Source organism: Pimephales promelas, chromosome 6 (assembly GCF_988280905.1).
Source record: "Pimephales promelas chromosome 6, fPimPro1.hap1.1, whole genome shotgun sequence".
Taxonomy (NCBI): Eukaryota; Metazoa; Chordata; class Actinopteri; order Cypriniformes; family Leuciscidae; genus Pimephales; species Pimephales promelas.
The window spans coordinates 9931714-9955681 of record NC_142774.1 but is presented as its reverse complement, the minus strand read 5'-3'; the positions used below and the strand labels follow the sequence as shown (position 1 = coordinate 9955681).

Sequence of the window (23968 nt, the reverse complement as noted above, 5' to 3'; positions counted from 1 at the left end):
TTCCCTCCTGCAGCTCTGTGCTCTGAAGAGAGACGTCATGTTCTCCGAGATCTCATTTTCCCCAAGTTTAGTGCGTTTGGCAAGTAGGAGAAAAATCCTTAGTCTGTAATCGTAACTGGTTTTGAGTTGGGTCTGACTGTTGGAACGGGATCCAAGGCAAGTAATCATGCCTTCTTGTAGAGGTTGTTATTATCTTTATAATCTCCACTATTTAGTTGCGTTGTGTCAAAGCTAACAGATGGTGCCCGTCTTGGTGTGGCAGACTGGTGTTTAGAGTTCAAACTGAAGCAGAAGTGTTTGATTCTTCCTCTTTTCATCAAGGAGAGAATGACTTGATCAGGTTGAAATATTCGGTGAACCTTTGTGTGGCTCTGGCCTCGCACAGCAGAGTTAGCATAAGCCATCTGCTTTCACATGGAGGATTTTGGAGAAACCAGGTCTTTTCTTGAGTGCCTGAAAAAAGGCAGAAAGGATGTGAATGAACAGGTATTATATTTCTGGAAATATGAATGTTGTAAAAATTGCAATGGTTGAAAACGTTTCGGGCTATGAACGTAACCCTGGTTGCTTGAAAGGGAAAGAGATGCTGGGTCATGATGTCATGACGCTTTGGGAAGGCCCCCAGCGTGACCAGTGCCTGAAGCAAATGTGTGCAAACAAGCCAATTTAAAATGGCCACGGTAGAGGATGAGCGTACATAAAATACTGTACGTCATCAGCTTCAGGTTGTCTGAAGTAAGACGCAGTAGGTATAACTGTTAGATGCAGCAGCTCGTAGTACATCTTGATATTCAAGCACAACAGACAAACAGTCTTACTGAAGACAGCAAAAGCCGATGACTTATTGTATGGGCGCTCCTTTTATCGCACATACCAGTGCACCAAGTGACGTCATCCTCTACTGTGCCCAATTAAATTGGCATGTTTGCACACGTGCTTCAGGCACAGGTCACACTGAGGGTATTCCCAAAGAAGATGGTAATAAATAACAAAATTACAAAGAGTAATAGACGAATCCGACGAGCATTCTGTGTAGGCTGCCATCTTGTGGCGACGCCATTACTGAGCTGTTACACCGGCATAGACATGTGCACCGGTATGTAAACAAACCTCGGTGATAACGCGAACACACCCTCGATGACAGCTACAGACAGGCAGAATGACTTGTTGGGTTGATGATGTTAGACCTTGGCCTCCAGTCACAGGTGAAGGTACAAACGATCTTACAGATTATTTATGAAAATAGCTTGGCAAGCTAGCTAGGCTAACGTTTGCTAACGAGGAAACTATAAAAAGATCTGTCCATTTGGCAACAATAAATAAATAAATGAAATCAAATAAACAAATTCATGTTTTTCATTTGTGTCCATTATTTATCTCATTTTCACATTGCAACGGGCAAGGGTAAGGTAACGTTACAGCTAGAAAGTATACATAATATCGACCAATTAGTGTTTTTAAACCATGGAAAGAGGTCAATATAACAGCGGGAGAACAATTATGTCACATAACGTTATATTTAGCTCAGGAAAGCCATTTAATGACCATAGCATGTTAATTGAATAGAAAAAATAGCAAGAGAGGAGATTTTGCTGATCACTATATCACATATTTATTATATTTTTTTACTTATGTCATTAAATAATTGTTATTATTCGAATGTCCGCGTCTTGTACTCGCCCAGGAAATCTTTGTAAACCGTACGGCTCCACACAGGGGCAGTCGACCCGGGGTTTTCACAATGTTTTCTCTTCAAAATTGAAATTTTACTGCCACCATTGAAGCAATTTATAACGGAAACTGTTTACCCACTCGACATTATACAAGGGCTAACGTTGTAACGTTAGTGACAGTCGTAAATCGCGGGCTGTTTATTCCAGTCGACGCAAGTTGCAACTAAAACAATAGGATGCAATGGCGCAACGCTACCCAGCAACAGCTCAGTAATGGCGCCCGCTTACTTCCGGTAGTTTCGCCGGATTCGTCTATAGTCGGTTTGATTTTGCGGGACATTTCAGGATATCAACTAACATAAAAGACAACAACAACGGCAGTGTTGTTATTGTTAACAGAACGTCTCGGTTACGTATGTAACCCTTGTTACGTCAAATGACGATGAAATGGGGTTTCACTTAGAAAGCCTATCAACTTCGAGTATATTACAAAACGAGCCAATGGCAAAGAAATTCCATGGGTCTGCAGATTTTTGCATAGAGTGACTTCGCGCCACCTTGTGGCTATATAAGGAAGTAGCCTGGCAATATGCATATATGCTACTTGCTGAGAAGCCGAGACTGAACTCAGGCTGTTCCAGTGGTACAGCGAAAGTGGCAGGGAGACTTAACGTCTTCGTCCCCTACTCAGGGAATGGGGGTTACATACGTTACAGAAACCCTCCCTTTCGTAGTCACTTTGAGTTACATCGAATGACGATGAAATGGGGTACCCAGTCTAATCACGCCACCTCGGCTGTCTTCCAGTGTCCCGTGTAAGTCTGAGCTCCCTGTCGTGAGACTAGCACGGACAAAGGACTCCTACTTAAAACAGGAATACCAAGGTACACTGGGAGCATATCAGTGGAAATATGCAATTATTGCCTGCTCGAAGGGAGGGGACTTACAGAATACACATATGACCCAGAGGGGCTGCATATGGAGAAACACTGGGGTGGATTGGTTCAACCACAGAAGTGGCAAGGTGGCTTGCTAAGGGAAAGACACATGCTGGGAGAGGCTTACAGAGGAAATACACATGTGGGGATCACCAGTGGGGAACCAAGCACATAGAGGCACCTAGCCAATGCAAAAGCTGCAGCAGGCATAGCCTCTGGCATTGACGTCAACAGCGCCGGAGGAACTCCTGAGGAATATATCATATGTATCCAGTCCGTAGAGTGGAATGGCGAGCAAGCGACGACACCTGAGCAGTTCCTAGTACTGGCTGGTATAAGCGAGTACATAGGAGGACACTGGCGCCACTCAGAGATTGTAGAATCTGGCGAATGTGTTGGGTGTCGCTCAGCCTGCAGATCTGCAGATGTCTGGCGCTAGAGCCCAAGAGGAAGCCACAGTCCGGGTGGAGTGAGCTTTCACACCAAGGGGGCACGGCCGACCTTGCTGCTGGTAGGGCAAAGCAATGGCGTCCACTATCCAGTGAGACAGCCTCTGCTTGGAGAGATGCGGCCATAGACATGATTTCATCAACCAGGGAATCGAATGAGTCCTTGAACGCGGCTCTGGTTCAGCTTAGCGAACTCATTCAGAAAAACTTGGGTTGCAATGTAAAAGAGGGGGGCGAGGACCAAGGATATTTTGTTAGTTTAGTTCCACACCAGCCGCCTCAGCCAAAGCCAAAGTCACCCTGGCCACCAGCCAAAGTATTCTCTCGCGTGGAGAAAATAGATTGGGTGTGGATGAGCTTATCAAGTCTTGACCGTGTTCATGCTATATGTGGTTGAAACATAAAATTGCTAGTTACTTTCACATTGTTCAGTGTTATTTTAAGTATCTTTGGATTAAAGAGGTACAGTAACATGCATGGCCACCAAGCATTAAAGAGACATAATTTGATGTTTTAAAATATCTCTAGATGATCATAATCTGAGCTTGTATTTTGATGGGTTCTGATGTTATTAAAGGGTACTTTGATTTGATTTATCTTTATTTTAAATGAACAAACCACATGGAGGAGCCAAATCACTGAGATGATATCGATCTGAACATTTATGGACACTATAAATCTGCTTCCACAGTGAGGTGGAAATAAACCGTGGGCAGAATCTGAACAAGTACAAAATATTTTTGAGCCTCTTATGAAAATGATATACGATGAGCAATGCCCTCTGTCATCTACAGCAGCCTGTTTCGGCACAGCTTGTGTAAGATATCCTGCAAGTAACTTAAACAGGAGTTTTAATGTGGGTGGGTGTAACCCCACTTCCACTTCCCCTCCCTTATCTAGAGTCAGAACAGAGAAGAGGCAGCTTCCTGCATCCTCAAAGCAGGCAAATGGATGAGATGAATCACTTGCATTTGACTCATGGTTCTTCAACACGGCAGCTGTGAGAAGTTCTTCTGCTTTCATTTACTCATCTTAAATGCTGTCTCAGACACAGGAAACCCCATGGCCTAAGACTGAATTACTACTGAACAGCTTTTGCTGGTAATTTTAGTCTGGCAGATGGATGGGTCAAATTTTTGATGTCCTCAGATGTCTCAAATACTTTTTTTATGGCGATGATTCCATACCTGCAGCTTGTTCACCATTTCGTCAAAGAGTTTTCTGGCCTCAGGGCTGTTGGGGTCTTCAAAGTAATCTTCTATACCGATCTGGACTACAATAGATTTCAGGTTACGACACACACCTGTGAAGAGGGCGAAGCAGGCAGTGAGTAAGTGAGTGAGGTTGGAGGGCCATTTTACAGGAAGTGTGGGAGTATTGCATGCATCTCATTCATAGCTTCAAATCTAAAGATACTACCAAATCTGAATTTACGATCATGGAGTTTTCCTACAACTTTATGGACACTTTATAATTCTCATATGAATTTAATTTCAAATACAGGAGAATATTCATTAGTATCTTGATTTTATTTAATTGCCCTTATTATATTTTTCCAAATATTTTTAAATGTGGAGTGTAATATAGCGGTTTGTGAATGTATAAGGTCTGCAAAGTTTTAAAGATCGAAGTGCGAACTTTGACCCGCCCTCAAACACTGTAGATGAAGCTGAGGCCTGGAAGACTTTGGTTCATGTTGTCGACATGTTGGGAAAATGCTATTTTCAGCGCTGCAAATCCACTTCCAAAGGATGAGAACTCGCACTGGAATTGATATGGAGAAACCGAGGCCAACGTTCATATCACTGTGCATCAAGCACTGAAGAAGCTCCGGAACTGCGTTTCATTTCTGACAATTGACCAATCACAACAGACTGGGCCATCTGACCAATCAGAGCAGAGTAGGGTCATGGGAAGGATAGGTTTAGAGAAATTCTTCAAATAAACCATTTTCAGACTCTTTGAGAAATTAGGTAATTCTGCAATGTGTATTATGAGAAAATTAAAGTGTTTTTTGACCTTGGATGCATGTGAATCTGTTGTAGGAGACCTTCAAATCCAAATTAGGATCTTTAAAGGAGTAGTTCACTTTTAAAAAAAAACTTTTGTTGATAATTTACTCACCCCTATGTCATCCAATATATCCATGTCATTCTTTCTTCAGTCGAAAAGAAATTAAGGTTTTTGATGAAAACATTCCAGGATTTTTCTCCATATAATGGACTTCAGTGGGAACCAAACGGTTCAAGGTCCAAAAGACAGCTTCAGTGCAAACTGCAAACTGTTCAAAGGGCTTTAAACGATTCCAGACGACAAATAACCCCCAATTTCCACCAACTGCGGAACGGCTGCGGATCCACTCAGGAACGGCGGCGGAGTCAATAGGTTTCCATTAAAGTCAATGTGTGCATTTTCACTGACTCCGGAACGGCGGCATTCCAACCCCAGCTCAGGCGACGTGCAGCCCTCCGGAGAAGATACGCAGAGTTTCTATTTTTGCCAGATGCCGGAGAGCGCCGCAGGAAGTCGAGCACAGAAACTAAATAAAACATACGGTAATTTCCAAAATAATAATATAGTTTTCCCTTTTCCAATTTCATTTCATTTTATAAGCATTTTATAAGTTGATTATATTTAATTATAAATATTGTACTAGAATCACAATAATCTCCACAAAAAAGGGAGATCAGCAGGTCAGCACATAGTAGTTTCCCCTGTACTTTTCTGGATGGAAACAAACTGTTGCTGGTTTTGTGGCTCTGTTTATAGAAATAACCTGTTATATCGCGCGATCAATCAAACGCAAATTCGTGAGATATCGTGTGTCGTCGTGACTTCAGCTGTCAGTCATGGCCGTTCCGCAACAAATCCGTATCTGGTGGGTATTCGTCCGACACGCAGCGAAAAATCCGGGGTAAGGGTCTTATTAAGTGAAATGATCGCTCAATTAAAAAAAAAAATAACAAAGTTTAAGTTTTATAAGCTCAAATGGTCGCCTTGCTCTGTTCTGTGATGCGCGTTCTTGACTCTCCTGTTCGAACCCGTTTATCAAAATGAACGAATCTTTTTTCAGGTCATTTGTTTCATTCAACGAACGAAATGAAAGAATTGACTTGGGAAAAGATTCTTTCATTTCGTCCTTATTCATCGTCTGGAATCGTTTAAAGCCATTTGAACAGTTTGCAGTTTGCACTGAAACTGTCTTTTGGACCTTGAACCGTTAGGCTACCAGTAAAGTGCATTATATGGAGAAAAATTCTGGAATGTTGTCATCAAAAACCTTAATTTATTTTCGACTGAAGAAAGAAAGAAATGGACATCTTGGATGGCATGTGGGTGAGTAAATTATTAGCAAAAGTTTTTTTTTTTTTTTTTTTTAAAGTGAACTACTCCTTTAATAATAGGGGCACTTTAAATGCTGATTATTAAAAATCTAAATAATTTATTTTAATAAAGCATGATTTAATAGCTCTTCTTTTTACATCAGGCTTTCATTTAGATACCATTAGTAACTATGCACAAATAGAACTATAATTGTTCACTAAAATACTAAATATTAATGAATCAGAATCTGAATCAGTGAGTGTGGACTCACTATTGAAGTGAAGCAGGGCTTTAGGAGTAACAGGTGTGGAGGTGAGCACAAGCATCTCCAGACCCTTCAGTCCCTCTCGGCACATCTCAGCAGCCACTTCCTGATTTATCTCACTGACGTGGTCCAACTCAAGCACCTGCAGCCGCATGCAGTTCCTTGCTGAAGATATGCACACAAAGATAGTTATTACAGTCTTTGTGGAGAACGCAACAAAGAATGTCTATTGCCAAACAGGTAGACGGCTGCATTACTGATGATGTTTAAGGAATAGTTCACCCGAAATAATGAATATTCTATTCATCGTAAAAAAGGCTACATACTACATGAGAACTATGTTTAGGAGGGCACGAGAAGAGAAAAACATCCCTAATATAGTGCACATGTAATATGAACAAATTTCAAGTGTTTATAGTGCTTTGTCATTTTGAACCAGACTGGAACAAAATAACTGTAAGATGGTTTTGAGAAAACAAGTAAAATTACAAATTCAAAAACCATTCTGTTTTTCATCCTGATTCAGTCTTCTGAGTGCTCTATGTAAAGTTCAGATGAAACCTTGTGATTTAGAAAGGTCAAAACCATTATATGTAAATGAAATGGTACAGTAAAGTGGGTTAAAAACAGAATGCATAACAGAAAATGTCTCTTTCCTTCTTCAAAACATTTATTTATAGTACAATATGCCTCCAGAAGCATGTTAAAAGTGTCGTTCCTAGTGTCTATTTGTCCCAGTTTTCAATGTGAACAACAAGTTCTTGTCTATGCTAGATAGATAATAGGGTTGAGTGATGTTGCCTCATAATGCTGATCTGTATGGTTAGTATACTAATTATTTTTAGAAATGATGGTGCTAAATTAGAGCACAGCCCTAAATCCAAAGCATAAGTATTTTACAAATATATATGTTTAAAATGACTACATATACAGGTACATGCAGTATGTGAATATACTGTATATATATATATATATATATATATATATATATATATATATATATATATATATATATATATATATATATATATATATATATATATATGGCTACATTTATTTGATCAAAAATAAAGTAAAAACAGTATCATTGTGTATAACTGTATTTTATTTTTATATATTTTTACATTCACATTTTTACATCATTACTCCAGTCGTCAGTTCGTCAGTTCCACAAGACCCTTCAGAAATCATTCTAATATGCTAAACATTTCTTATTATTAATATCAATGTTGAAAATAGTTGCTATGCTTAATATTTTTGTGGAAAGTGTGATATATTTTTTCATGATTCTTAATGAATAGAAAGTTACCAAATTATGAAGATTATCTATGTTATTGACTGCACTAAAGCATAAAAATACCATAAAATGTTTGCAGACATGTAGGAAAAATGCTATATTCGATTTTTTACCCCCTGCCAATTTACCCAATAGTAGTTCGACACCCTGGGTTGCCAGTTCTTGGACAACACAGTGATGGTCACCAGCAAACGAACTGAGATCACAAATTCTACCATACGGAAATAAAAACATTGCAAATGTATACATTAGCTGTCAACTTATACTGTTTGTGTCAAGTCCTCAATCTGGCGATCAATCTTTATGGAGGTAGAGCGGGGAAAAATTTGGACTACAGAACCCAACCGCTAGTTGTCAATATTACACCGTTAGTGCACCTTTAATCAATTTAGTGTGTCCTTGCTTAATAAAAATATTAATTAAAAAAAAAAATTCTCACTCACCCAAAGAAGCCAATCCCTGTATGCCACAGCCAGCGCCCCCCACACCCAAAGCTCGCAGGTGTGGCCAGCATCTGCCAATGGTCTGCAAGCACCTGTTACTGAAGCGTGCTGGCTGCTGACTGCACAAAGACAATATACATTTGAAATTATTTACATTAAACTTTAAAAAAAATAAATTCTAATGTCAAATACTTAAATGAAATGCACAAAAATGAAAGTAAATGCTGCATTTAAATTTATATCATATTTAATCTATCAAGCCATGTAGAACAACAAATTGTAACCAAAATCAACAAATTTTTTTGAAACAAATTACGGTGCATTTCGATCTTACCATGGATGCAAAGGCGCCACCTGTAGTGAGATGATGTCTCTGCAACCAGCTCCTAATGCCCAGATAACCTCCTGTCCAACAGGGTCTGTCGCACTCCTAAAACATCATTAATATCTGAGGTTTTTTTTTTCTCTGCCTATGCAATACCTGTTTTGACCTCCCAACAGGAACTAAGCAACCAAATACATTAATTAACATGTTTATTTCTACTCTGGCCTGCACTGCCCTTTGGAGATAATTATAAAAGCTTTATGGCTAATATATGTATGAATTTTATTAGCTCGAAGTCAAAACCATGAAAGTACAGGGAGAAAAATATGGGATCAAATTTTGATTTCAATGCATTTATGTTTGCTCACAAAACTACAGTGATCCTCGAGAAACTTTAAGCTAAATTATATGCAAGTAAAGTAAAATAAAAGGATTTTTGCATCCTTAATACATCATCCAATTAACGACTGCCATGATATGATTTTTCATTACAGGTGGGCCTATGTAGTAAATGTGTCTCCTATGTACAGTGGCCATTTATACAGTTTAATGGTCAAAATACAAACAATATCTGACTGTGAAATTTTACAATTAACCGATCAGAATCAAAATAGTACACTAAAAGGATGTGGTGGTATACTAAACAGTGTTCTCTTGTGGACCAACCTGTATGTGACAGCCTGTAGTGCCCTGCAATAACAGCTCGCCAGCCACAGAGAGCGATCAGTCAACAGATTTGGACAATGAGACACCTTCAGGATGAGCAGATTACTGCCGGTAGCTTTCAACAAAGCCTCCAAACCCTCCTCAAGACAGCCACTAAACAAAAAAAGAAATAATCCATTCATAATTCAGTTCATGACTACAATCACCAGATGTCTTACTAAAGTTAAGACAGTCCTCCTGACTTTATTATCCTGGGGTGCCATTTCCCGCAATCATTATGATTATCTTTCATTTGACGGCAGTTAACAAATGTTTTATGAATGGGTTGTCTCGTTTAACATAAAAAAAAAAAACAGTCTTCCTGCTTTACATTAGTTGATCAACTTATACTGTAAGACTTTCCATTGTCAATTAAGCTTGTTTCTGTCAAGTGTGAATTGTCCTCAATCTGGTGACCCACATGAGCGGATGCGGAGCAAATGAAAATTCTTCCATTATTTACTCTCCCTCATGTCATTAAAACCCACAAAACTTTAGTTAACCTTCAGAACACAACAATCGCTTTATATGATTTAAGCTTTTATTCACATTAGAGCCAGACCGATATATCGGCAGGCCAATATTATCGGCCGATATTAGGCATTTTCCAAACTATCGGTATCGGCAGTTATAATGGCCGATAAATGAATATTTCAAAAATAAAATAAAAAACGGAGGAAACACGCTTGAACCATGTCATGAGTGTTGGAGTTGTATAGTTTGTCCACCAGAGGGCACTCTACATAGTCCCCGTTGGCAACACTCGTTGAGTGGGTCACGAGACATACATTGCTTGAATAACAATTAAAAGAACATCCACATCAGTTCTCTTGACTCAAATAAGCATGACAAAATTTGTGACTATCATGTCCAGTTTTACAATTTGTTGCGCGTTTCTGAAATAATAATTTAAAAAAAGAAATATCGGCCGATATATCGGAATATCGGATTTTAAAACCAATAAATATTTGTATCATATTTGTATATATTTGTAAATATTTGTATATTATTCACATATTAACATTGATCAGCGCATATAAACAGGTCTCTCAGATTTCATTCAATATCTTCCTTTGTGTTGAGAAAATCAGGTTACGGGTTTGAAAGGACAAGAGGGTGAGTAAATAATGGCACTTATGACAGAATTTCCATTTTGGGTGGGGTGAACCGACCCTTTCAATCCACCAAATATTCAAATTCGGACGATTTTCTTTCATGAGGTTTTTGACTGGCACTCTGAGGTGGTTTAGCAGAACAATTAACAGGCAGCTCATTCTGTTCCCTTCTCACGCTGGATCACTGAACAAGCACTTCACAAGTGTCAGACTGTGTGAGCGAGTGAGTGTGTATCTGTTTGGTGTGAAAGAGTGATGAGAGGATCAGGGAAGAGTGCAAAAGGTAAAAAAGAGGAGGTGTGGAGCTGTGGGAAGGCAGTAGCCACTCAAACAGCAGGGTGAGTATGGTACAGTAAACAGCAGGCGCAGAGGGAGACCGTGTTACCGTGTGCTCTTCAGATATTCCTCCTTTGTTTCCTTTTTCCCCCTCTGCCGGGGTTTGAGGTTCTGGAGGATGAGGGAATGCGTCTGTGTGCACCACTGAGACACAGTGCTCAAGAACTAAACAAACATGATGAGAAACAAGAGTTAGAGCTTGGCCTTTTTCAGGACTTTCAGCAGTCACAAAATACGTGGGCAGGAGATGCTACGCTGTTAACATCACATTCAAGGGAATATCCAGCAACTTCACAAAGCCATTGAAGAGTGGGACAACATTCCACAGGCCACAATCACCAATTTTTTTTTTCTCTCTCTTTTTTTTTTCCACCTCATTTTAGAGTGGCCTTTTATTGTGGCAAGCCTAAGGCACACCTGTGTAGTGTTGTAGTACTTGAGACCACTTTTTTTCAAGACCAGCATAGCTGTCAACCCTCACCGGGTTTTTTCCGGGTTTCTCACGTATTTTAGCTCTTTTCCCGCAGTCTTTCCATTTTAGTATTTTCCATAAAATATCCCGTATTTTTACAATTTGACTGTGTGAGACGTACAAGCTGGGACAGATTCGGCTTGAAGATGTTCATCCACCCAACGCATCATTTTTGCCGTGCTCGAGCATAAAGACTTTACTCCGTGTCAGCGCACACTCTGATCGATAAAGGTGCACAGACCTCTCCCAATCATCTCCTGCACTCCGCCTCCGAAGCACAACTAACTCCCTCCGTTTCCCCAAAGCCCGTCGGTTTCCCTCATAAGCTGATATTAGATTTTTTAAACATTCTCTATGATATATAAATATATATTTTAAATGACTGTCTCTCACACATATGTACGCTAGTTATAAACTCTTTAGACTTTTAATGATTAGTGCTTTATTTTAAAGTTTGAGGGTAAGAATCGTGTAAAAGAAAAAAAAATCCCTTATTTTGGGGGTGGATTCTGGGAAATCTCACTTATTTTCAATGTTGACAGCTATTGACAAGACCATAACTGTGAAAATATCACTAATTTGCCAGTATATTGACTGATTTTTTTGTTAACATCCTTGCTTTTATTGTATGTAAAACGTCCTGATTTAAATCCAAGCAATAACGTGACTCATTGGTCATTGCTAATTATGTATATTTGTTACTGCTGCCTGTCACCCATGTATTCATGTTCATGTATTGTTAATAAAAGGCAGAGAAAAGTGAAGACTTGTTTTACATTCTGTACTAAATGTTGGAAGTCACCCAGGAGTATTGAATAAAGATGGTTTATTTCAGCTTTGAGTGTTAAATATCTCTGTTTTGTGTTTTAATTTTGTTCAGTGTATATAAAGATTAATATTTTTATAGCTAAATGTGTAAAAAAAAAAAAAATTTTTTTTTTGATTTTTTATTAAATCTATTAAAAAAATTCACTGTGCCCCTAATATCTTTCTATACTATTACATTTATTTAAATATTCCTTTTATAAGCCAGTTCCCTGAATTAACTTCATACAGAACACCTTGTGTCAGTTAACTCTCAATCTTTTACTGAGCAATATCCATCTATAGTTCTTTTCTTCCTTTAAAGCTTTACCTTTTTTAACTAAAATGCAGGCCATCCATATTATTATTTTATTTAGTTAACAATTAGTTCAAAATGTACTGCTGTATTTTAGGAAGGACCTTTTTACTTTGAAGTTGTTAATCTACTGATAGCTATTTCTGCAAAATAGATCAAGTTATTTTAACAATAGTGTCTTAAACATTTAAGACAGACTTACCATTAGCTCCAAGGTTATTATAAGTAAGATGAAATACATTTTTCACAAGAAGTTTAGGAATTAAATGCATGCTTTAATGTCATGTTATAGTATTAGAGCATAATATACAGAAGAAGAAAAAAAAACATTGAAAAATGGAAATCTAGACAGATTTCATTTCAACATTCACAGTGAAAACGACTTAATAGTTCATTCATTAGCAGTTTATCAATTTGAATCCAATTCAATTATAATGCTGTAATGTTGTCATTCATAATATTGTCAGGGCTGATTGGCTTAGATAGCTTTATTGAATAACTTTCTGAAATGGCCACAAAGAAAATAAATAAGAAATATATTCTGTATATTATATATTCAGGCTTCTAAAAAAAAAAGTGGGCGGTCAGTGCCCAAATCTAACAAGAGCACTACTGTATGCATGTTAGTGTGAATGATGTTAAAAACCTTTGAGGAGATGCGAGCGTTCTCCAGCAGAACTCTGGTCCAAACCGCTGGGTGACGAGCCACAAACTTCCAATCCCGGCACACCTCGGCCGTCCGCAGGAGTGTCTTTGTATCCAGGTAGGTAAAGATACAGAAGAGAGCGGCACGCATCTTCAGCACCTCAGGACTGATCACCTCGTTGAATTTAGAGGGGCTTTTCTCATGGCGGCAGTGCTTGTATCCCCCTTCAGAGCGACCTGGTGACAGGAAGAATGAGAGATCAAGGAAGACTTGCTTGACAACTGTAGTCACCATTCAGCTTCCCTGCATATAAAGAGCAGACATTTAGCAATTAGAAAATCACATGGTTTTCATAACACATGAGAATAGGAAATATATATATATATATATTTCATTTTGAGGTGAATTTAACTGACTCCATGTATGTCCATATGGTGGCGCCACAATCAAATAAAAAGGACAGTTATGAGCCTCTTGTCTCAATGCTGAACATCTTCCAAAACCATACCATCGGCAGGCCATTTCTAGCTCGCAGCTCCAGTTCGACAGACATAGGTCTCCTGAGTCATCCACAAATCTGCCAAAAGTTGTGACTCAAACAGGCTCTCAAATCTAATGGTGCTAACAGAATGGAGCTTGACATTCTCCTGGGCATGACATGGGTTTGATGTGTATACTGAATGATACAGTTATATCCAAATGCTAGCAATGGGGGATTCTCTTGGGATAAACTAACCATGACTGCTGGTCCAAAACCAAACATCACCTAGCAGTAAGATGGGAAAAGATGACTCTGGATCAGTGGGTGCAGGCAAGTTCATCACATAATGTTTGCTGCAGAGAAAAATGTCTTGATTTCTGAAATTATTACACAATTTTTAATTTGTAAGTAAAGCTGCAGTCCAGCGTTTTTCTTCTTTGTTCGAAATCTGCAATTGCAGTCATGCGCGCAATTATCAACTTTAAGTGAGTTGTACTTGGACACCGCACAACGTGGATGAACACAATGGTGTTCTGGTTCTGACATCGCGCTGATTAAATCTAACAATCGCTTATAAGTTATCATATCACGCAAAACCGTGCAAATTATACTTTGTTCTCAAATGATTATTGTTAACAATGTCAGAATTGAGTGACTACATGTAATGTCCTGCCGATATGTATCCTTGTTTTCGCATGGGTCCGGTTGAAGTCTTTTGTATTTTACAGCGTGTGAATCTGTTGTCACGTTTGAGCCTTTCTGGATCCGCCATCAAATTGATAGGTTTAATTATATCAAGTGCTGTGAGAAAAGGCTATAAATATCCACCTCCAACATCCTCTCATGCAATATAGCTTATACTAGCTGATGAGACTCCATCTTTATGTGTACAGATGTGACGTAATGATGCAAAGACATGCTCGAATCTCACGTGGAAATCAACCAGTACCACTGGAATTAAAGACAATATTACAAGCTTACCGCTTTATGTATTTTCTCAAATATGTATGTTGGATAATTTTTAACCCCAAAAAAGCTATGGACTGCAGCTTTAACAAAATGAATAACAAATCCCAAAAATGTAATTTGTAAAGAATTAGTGGAATAAAGGGTACTACATTATATTAGTATTTAAGTATTTAAATTATTAGTAGTATTTAAAATGTGTTCATTTAAATGTGTAAAAAAAGAAGAAGAAATAATCCATTATCCATAATCCAACAGGTATTTTGTTAATGGCATTTAATCTCTAAACAAGTCTGCGCTTAAATGGTGGGACGGAAAAATATGACTTCATTAGGGGATAAACCTAACAGGCGACTTCACCCCAATCCATATAGAAATGTAACAATATTCTTTTAAAAAAATAAAATAAAATAAGAACAGAGCATAATTATAAATTATTTAATTATAAATTATACTACTATTAAACATTTATTTGTTTACAAATATTTTCGAAAATTATCAAATAATGAAAAATGAATATAAAATATATTCTTTTAAAATACATAAATATATGCATTTAAACTCGAAACGATTCTGCACTTAAAGGTATAGTTCACCCAAAAATGATAATTATGTCATCATTTATTCGTTTCTTTCTTCTGCTGAACACAAAAGAAGTTATTGAAGAATATAGGTGAGCAAACAGTTGATGGTATGGAGAAACGATACTATGGAAGTCAATAGGGCCCATCAACTGTTTGGTTTGATTCTGTCATTATTTACTCACCCTCAAGTTGATCCAAACCTGTATGAGGTTTTTTTTTTTTTTTTTTTTTTTTTTTTTGTAGTTTCAGAAACCAAACAGTTGATGGGCCCCATTGACTTCCAGTATTTGTCCTCCATTTCATCAACTATTTGGTCACCCATATTCTTCAATAACTTATTTTATGTTCAGCAGAAGAAAGAAACGAGTAAATGATGAAAGAATTGTCATTTATGGGTGAACTACCCCTTTAAATAATGGAATGGGAAAAGATTATTGTTTTTTTTTTATCAATTGATGCAGGCAGCTTGATCCCACATTGTTTGCTCCAGAGAAAAAATGTTCAGAAAACATTTTTAAAAAATGTTTATAAAGTGTTCTTATTAATGAAAAAAATGAAACAAATGGCACAACAATAACTATTTTTAATTAAAAAAAATATATATGTACTGAACTGACATCCAAATGTGTAAAATATTTTGTATTGTATTACATTCATTTACTTATTCATTTATTTAAACACAAAACAAGTGTACTTAAACAAATTCACAGAATACATCCCTTGTACTCTCAGTTAAAACTTTTTAGGTTGGCGCTGACATTGGTATGGATGGCATATGATGTGGTTCAAATATATTGGCTTCAGTCACGATAGAATAAAGAAATCTTCTACTTGCCTATAATTATAATTAACTCCCTTAAAATGATCATTATGATGTGAGCAGGCCTACTGGTGCCCCCTACAGATTGATAATTACATTTCTGCCACAGCTGAACAAAGTAGAGGTGACACAGTCGACATGCTGCTTAATAACCATATGCATCTGAAGAAATCATCTAGCTAGTCACGACTGTTTTCCTGTCACAAATTAGTCATTCAAGCACATCACACAGGTGGTGGTGTAATAACTTCTTTTAATTAATCCGTTTGAGATTGAATAATGTTAGAATATTTTAGCTTTATTTCCAGAATCAATCCTCATTCTTACGTAACTAGGGCACATACTCAAAATGGTGCTTTAAATCTCTTGACAAACCAAGAGACATAAATTACATTTGAATCAAATAGTAATAAAAGATATAGATTCTACATAATGTCAGCTTGCTTATTTTCCTCAAGATAAGGATTTATTAACTCCACATAAAAACAAGAAACTATGCTTCTAACCACAGCTCGAGAGTTTGCGATGCTATTAGCGAAAGTTCGTTGGAACGATGGTTTCGGGAAACACAGACTCGATGAACTTTGCTGAAAACAACAGAACTTGCAACTAAAGTTGGCTGACGATGCTTTTGGGAAACGCACCCCTGAACAGCATAAATGAGCCTTAATCAATGTGTCATGGCCTTAAGCCACACTCTGAATGTGGTGTGATAATGTATGGTAGCATATATAGACTATTGGTTACTCATTTCACTCTTCCCACAATGACCTGGAGTTAGTAGGTGGAAAACTGTGCTCATTACTCCATGACACACGCTCTCTAACTGCTCTCTGGTCTGTGTTCCTGACGGCAGTTTGCTCATATGACCTAATTTCTCTCAGCCGGCGTCCTGGTCCTCTGACCTGACTATACATGACCATTATTTGGAGAGTGGCCACGGCCCTGACAAACCGCTCTACAAACTGTTAACTCACAAACACACATACTGTTAAAGGACATTTGCAACCATGGCAGCATTTGCTACAGAGCCAGTTTCTGCCCCAAATTATGTTTCAAATGATTTACAAGCAGAAAATTACATTCACATTTATGCATTTGGAATTGGTTTCCCTGGGAAATGAACCATGCTCTTCCACCAACATTTAAAAACCATACAAAATATTAAGTTTCTATATCCTCGTCCTGCCCACGCAGGTCAATGACGCACCTGTAGCTAGTCTGTATCCTCCACGGTTGCCCCCGTGCTCTGCTCTCCTGTCTTGCTCCCACATTTCAGCCTCAGACTCTGTGGTGCGGGATCCTACGTCAGACACGTCACCCTCCTCTCCCTCCGTGCTGTTCCGGTATGGCCGACGCTGCCAGTTCTGGATGGCCTGTTTGCGGAGACCCCAGCTCCGGGAAGCACCTGTCCTTTCGTATGCTCCTCCTCCGCCTCCCTCCCCGAGTCGGCACTGGACGTGGTAGTATTGAGCATCGGGGCAGTCCTCCAAAGCATGGAGGTCCACACTGTCACTGTCGTAACCTCCTGAACCCTGGGACACAGACTTTCCTCGTCCCGATGCACTGTTTAACAAAACCACAAAAGGGAAGCATCAGGCACAATAGAGTGCCAAAGTGATGACGTCACTTTGTAGGTCAACTCGGAAGCTGTGGGTCGCATGGGTTCCCTCGATCGAAAAGCTATGCATTTTCCCCATAGACTTTTGGAAAATCGCAAAAAATAAAATCTGTGTTTAACAAAGAGTCGTGACCCTTACACGATTTGTCTATCAAGATAATCTTTACAAGTTAATCCAAATGTATACATTTTGAAGCCTATATAAACACAATAAAGGTTAAAAAAAAACCACAAGCAGGTTATAACTGTGTGTTTAAGGTGACTTTATTTCAGGCGATTTAGCAAAAACCCATTCAAAAATCCCATAGACTTTAGAGCGAGGGAACCGGTAGTGCTAAATGCTAACTCACTTCCGCGTTTTGGCCAACAAAGTGACGTCATCACTTAACATCACATAATTTGCAGGAATTCATGAAAGGAATTACGGAAGTGGAAGTGATGACCAAACATAGAACTATTCCAAAATAAAAGTTTAAACTCCCTCTCTGAGATTGCATGTTTTGATGTCCACATGTCTGTGGCTTTAACATTTCTATCACATTTCTAGCACTCTTTGCAGGGATTTGTTATAATATATAGGGCCCTATCATATATCCGGCGCAACGCAAGTGTTTTTTTTCTAGTTTCAGCCCAAAAAAATTATCTTTTTTATGTCCTGCGCCACGTTGTTTAAATACTAAATTTGTGGGCCCATGGTCTGAAAACGAGGTGTGAACGAGGTGTGTTCAGGCGCATTGTTGGTGCGTTGCTATTTTAAGGCAACTGAAATAGACTGCGCCATTGACCGACTGAAACCTGGTCTAAAGCCAATGGCGCAATATTTTTTTTGTTATTTAAAGAGCGTGTTAGTGATTAGAGCCCGACCGATAAAGGATTTTGAAGGCCGATACCGATACAAATATTTTTGGGTTTTAAAATCGGATATTCCAATATATCGGCCGATATTCTATTTATTTTTTTATTTATTTTTTTAACCCTTATGCTGCATTAGGGACATTTTTGGTCTTTTGCAGTTTAATTTCTTTGACCATTTTGGCTGTTTTAATGCAAATGGTATGAAATTTGGCAAAATTGTGACTTTTTGGATACATGTAAAAAATGTGATCCCATTTTGCAAAATATGTATAACACACACTGTGTAGATCAAATAGTAACACTCAGCACCATAAAGACCAAAAATGGCCCATTGAAACCCATTAAAACGTTGTTTAAATCTGAGGCTGTCAGTAATACATGAAACATGATTTTTGCACAAACATCCTTTCATTTTGAAGCAAAAGCATTATATTTGCATTATATAGTGTATTCCACCAGATGACGTCACTACATATTTATTCCCTATGGGTGGAAATGCACCTTATTTTAGGCAATAGGCAATGTTTAATAGGTGGCCATTTTTGGTCTCTAACGCGCTAAGTGGGATTTTTTGCAAAGTGGGACTGTGATAATCCAAATCTAAAGTTTTCTCTTTGCATTTAGTTTATTGAAAATAATTGAATTTTTGTGTTTTTTCCTCTTATACAAATCGATGGTTTCGCAAACAAAACTGGTAATTACACTCTAAAAAATGCTGGGTTGTTTTAACCCAATTTTGGGTCAAATATGGACAACCCCGAAATGTTGGGTTAAAAATGTAATGTAAAAATTTAACCCAACGGCTGGGTTAGTCCATATTTGACCCAAAGTTGGGTTAAAACAACCCAGCATTTTTTAGAGTGTAAAGGGTTAAAATCCTGAAATTGAATACATTTTTGGTAGTTATGATGAGGACTGATGCTGGTTAAAAAAATTTAACTTAGTAAAAGTGGAAAATAATAATAATATATAATATTTTAGGCAATGTTTAATATGTGGCCATTTTTGGTCCTTAATGCACTCAACGGTGTTAAAAATCTAATGCAGCACAAGGGTTAAACTGGACATGATAGTCACAAATTTTGTCATGCTTATTTGAGTTAAGAGAACTGATGGGGATGATATTTTAATTGTTATTCAAGCAATGTATGTATCGTGAACAATTCAACGAGTGTTGCCAACAGGAACGGTGTAGAGTGCCCTCTGGTGGACAAACCATACAACTCCAACACTCATGACATGGTTCAAGCGTGTTTCGTCTGTTTTTATGTTATTTTTGAAATATTCATTTATCGGCCATTATAACTGCCGATACCGATAGTTTGGAAAATGCCTAATACCGGCCGATAATATCGGTCTGCTGATATATCGGTCTGGCTCTATTAGTGATATGCACCAATAGGCAGGTTCACATCGCGCAAACACACAAGGATGCGCAGCTGCACATAAACATGCCAAATATTAAAAATAAAAGGTTTACAATGTAAAGATTATTATTGTGTACATAAAGATATGGTGGAATCCCGCTTGTGCCGTAGATGGGCAGATCCGTTTCTTCTCTGGAGAAGAGTTCAGTGTTTCCACTTGCAAATTACTCCATGTAAATAGCGAATCTGCCATGGCACGAGTGCAACTGGATTTTAAAGGGAATGGGAGATGAGACTCTGATTTAATGCATGTTTTGCACCCATTGTATGGTTCGATACAAGGTTTGTGTTCAGAGTGTGTAAAAAGAACAGTGAGAGTTAACCAGGGAATATGCTCAGATCTGTCTAGACAGACTTCCTATAATACACACAAACACACACCCACTAATTTAGAAATGAGAGACTCTGCGAACTCTATTATTTTAAGCCTGAATGAGTAATGGGTTATTTCCTTAATTTCACATTAAATCGTGACTCTCAGTTGTTTTCTATCAAAACACTCCTCGGAGGATTCTTTTAAACACCAAGCGCTGGGTACACAACACTAAATCAACACTTTTAAGGGTGTCATGCACTTCTTCCTCTTCTTTTCTTTTTTTGATTAGCTACCAGTATCAATCCTGGTACAGACATGACCAAAAGAAAAAAAAAAAAAAACAGCATTTTAAACTCACCTACCAGTAGCTCTTATAAGAGGCAATTATCATACCTTTATACTGTATAGAAAAGAGCCACTTTGACATTTTAAGTCTGATAGTTGAAAGCAAATTATCTGAACAAGCTGTGACTCAATTAGACGACTAAATTTAGTCAATGTCAATGCATTATTCCTGATTCCTTTTTACCTTCAAGACATATGCAACTTCATTTCAGTTTAATTGAGTATGACACTTCTGAACAATATCCACTGCACAAGAACTCTCCTTAATCATTGCAAGAGAAATCACTAAAAAGGGAACAGTTAGGGCATATGCATGGAATTGTGGGTAAGGATAAGGAATGTTCTCCTCCAAGGCTTAGCAGGGACAGAATTTCCACTGGGGATTCCAGCCAGACATTTAGTCACCCTCCAGATGTTACAATTCAAAAGCCAACACTGAGACTTAAAGAGATACTGTGCTACTGCAGCCAATAGTGACTGTAGGCTCTGCTGTAGGCAACTGACTACAATGACAGGATTACTTCTATTTTACAGTGGACTGAAGAGCAAACAACCCACTGGAAACCAAGCTGGGACACATTAAAATGTTTACACAGTGGAAATGTGTAATGCATGGCTGGCTTTGGCAGGGATATCAAAAGCCATTCATTTGTTCAAAAGTAAAGGCTAAAACGAATGTAAATGTAAAGTTTCTGACATAAAAAATTAAATTCAGAAGAACTTTAAGGAATAGTGCAGCCTCTGTATTGTATTATATTGTTTTCGTAATGTTTCAGCACCACTTACTTCAAATGCATATTTGTGCCTTTTATTTGAAGCCAAAAATAGAGATGCTTAAAAAAACAGAGTATGCGATGGCTAAAGACGTCTACGTCTGAAGTCAACCTTAAGCAGATTTACAAACTCTATTTGCAAAATGGACTGCTGAGGACCATAGGGCAGGAATAGGCTTAAATGAATAGTTGACCCATTACTCATCATCATCATCATCATCCTCATGTTGTCCCAAACCTGTATGAGTTTCTTTTTCTGATAAACACAAAGGAAGATATTTTGAATAATGTCGGTAACCTGATAGTTGACGACACCCATTGACATCCATAGTATTTTTTTTTTCCCATACTATGGAATTCAATGGGTGTCATCAACTGTCTGGTTACCGACATTATTAAAAATATCTTCCTTTGTGTTTATCAGAAAAAGAAACTCATACAGGTTTGGAACAACATGAGGATGAGTAAATTATGACAAATATTTAAAACTAGGGCAAACTATCTCTTTAAATTTGATACAATAAAACAAACAATTTATATATGACTTTTAAAAACACATTTTGTAATGTCAATAGTGCTTTGCTCAAATGTAATGTATTTGAATTATCGCTATGTCAGATTTTCTCTTTATGAATTAGCATATTAATAACATTGGGTATATAAAGGGTAATATAATGGGTATATACACAACTATTCAGAAGTTTGGGTTTTTAATGGTTTTTAAAGAAGCCTCTTATTCTCATAAAGACTGGATTTATTTGATCAAAAATACAGCCGTTTTCTATTTGAACATATTTTAAAATGTATTTTATTCCTGTGATATATAGCTGAATTTTCAATATCCAAATTCGAGATCAGTCTAAAATGCTGATTTGGTCCTCAAGAAAAAGTTCTTATTTTTAATGTTGAAAACAGCTGTTCTGAAATATTTTTGTGGAAACCATGACAGGATTCAGGATTATTTGATGAACAAAAATAACATCATTTATTTGAAATAAAAATCATTTGTAATAATATAAAAGTCTTTACTGTCACTTTTAATTTAATGCCTGCCCAAATAAAAGTATAGTACCACACTTGTCTATTTAATGTCTTTATAAGTGACACAGATGGATGATGGTGGTTATGCCATAATGAGGGAACAGCAGTGATCATTTCAATCCGCTCCCGTCTGATTCAGTAGGAAGACCTCTGGGGTCTGTGATGTCAATTTAGGGACATCAGACTCCGGTCAAACCCACGCTCCTTCCTTCCCTCAGAGCACCAAATGAATCAAATGCACGCACACAACAGATGGACGTTGCTGTCTCACTCACAGATCAGAAACTAGTTAAACAAGCATCTGCACAAAGGTTAAGTTATGGGATTTTACAGGGAATCACATAAATGAATGATGAACTAAAAATAAAAACGAGAGTAATGTGTTTGTGATGCATATTACTTATGCATATTGACAAGTTGAGAAAATCTCAGATTAATATTAAATCTTAAAAACAATGGCTCACAAAAATGTTAGTCTTATCAAACAAGAGTTTTTTTTATAAAACTGAAAACAATATTATTGTCATGTCTTCTATGCTGCGTTAACGCCATGTCCTAATTAGGATAAATAAAGTTCTGTATGCTTTCAAAATGCTTTTGCGGTACTTAGATGTCATACACTGATCGATCTGCACAGCAAGTCAAAATCGAAGGTCAGGTGATACGTGTTATAAAGTTCTACAAGCATGTGAAGGCTTGTTACAGTTCAGAATGAACTCTCAGTTCAGTTTCCAGTGTTTTATTTGTCCATGCTCTTCTGTTGTCATGGTTTTTGATTTTCACTCATGTGTCTCACCTGTGTCTTGTTAATTATTTTGTTTAGTCCCTAGTGTTTGTGTGTATAGACCATTTTGCAAGATGTAAACAACACTGGTCCAGAAACACTTCCTGTTTCAGTTTGTAACTGTTTTCTTTATTTCACATGTAAAGAAAAAATCTTAAAGATGTTTTTTTAACTTTTTGATTCAGTTTTATATGTTCTGTTGGTTGTATTTTATCCCAGCTTTTATGTAGTGTTAAAAAACTGAAACAGGAAGTGCTTCTGGACCAGTTTTATTTACATCTTGCAAAATGGTCTATAGTTCTCAGTTTCAGTTGTTCCTTTGTCCTTTATTGTCTATTTTAGTGGTTCTCTCCGTGTTTCTTGAGAAGTTTATTTGCCTAAAAATGAACCCTCACAAAAAAAATAAAATAAACTTGATTTTATTTAGTTAGTTTCATGTAATTTTTTTGGTGATCTATACCTTAGTTTTAGGTTTTACTATTACGGGGACATTTGGTATCCACTCTGTTGACCTGACACTTACATGCTTTCAATACAACACAAAAAGACAAGACTATCCAAGGAAGCAGAGTTTAAACTAATGTTTTCAACGCTATCCTTGTAGAGCCTTGTGTACTGGTTGTTTTCGGCCTTGTCCTTTAAGGCACTTTAGTTTCCCACACACAGCCCTTTTCACATATCTTCTGCATGGCTGAGAGATTACAGACTGGTTTAACCCTGAGGCAAATGCAACAATCTAGTGATTTTCCCTAGACACATCCCAAACCAGGCTGACTCCAACATACCCATGGCTCACAGCAGATAAAAGACATAAACTTGCTGCTCTGCCGAATTTAAGACATATCTA

The 23968-nt window shown here is 37.6% G+C and overlaps 1 protein-coding gene across 1 annotated transcript in view; it reads right to left on the bottom strand.

Annotated features, from left to right (window-relative positions):
* Window positions 1-251: 251 nt before the first annotated feature.
* Window positions 252-23968, bottom strand: part of fbxo41 (F-box protein 41) — a 48118-nt gene continuing 24401 nt past the window's right edge. Inside the window, exons 5-13 of the mRNA XM_039689140.2 lie at window positions 17170-17525; window positions 13109-13344; window positions 10920-11035; window positions 9381-9533; window positions 8724-8819; window positions 8390-8508; window positions 6656-6814; window positions 4248-4363; window positions 252-453 (exon numbers count right to left, since the gene is read on the bottom strand). Coding sequence (XP_039545074.2) covers window positions 391-453; window positions 4248-4363; window positions 6656-6814; window positions 8390-8508; window positions 8724-8819; window positions 9381-9533; window positions 10920-11035; window positions 13109-13344; window positions 17170-17525 — 1414 coding nt within the window. The 3' untranslated portion in view covers window positions 252-390. The remainder of the gene's footprint in view (window positions 454-4247; window positions 4364-6655; window positions 6815-8389; window positions 8509-8723; window positions 8820-9380; window positions 9534-10919; window positions 11036-13108; window positions 13345-17169; window positions 17526-23968) is intronic.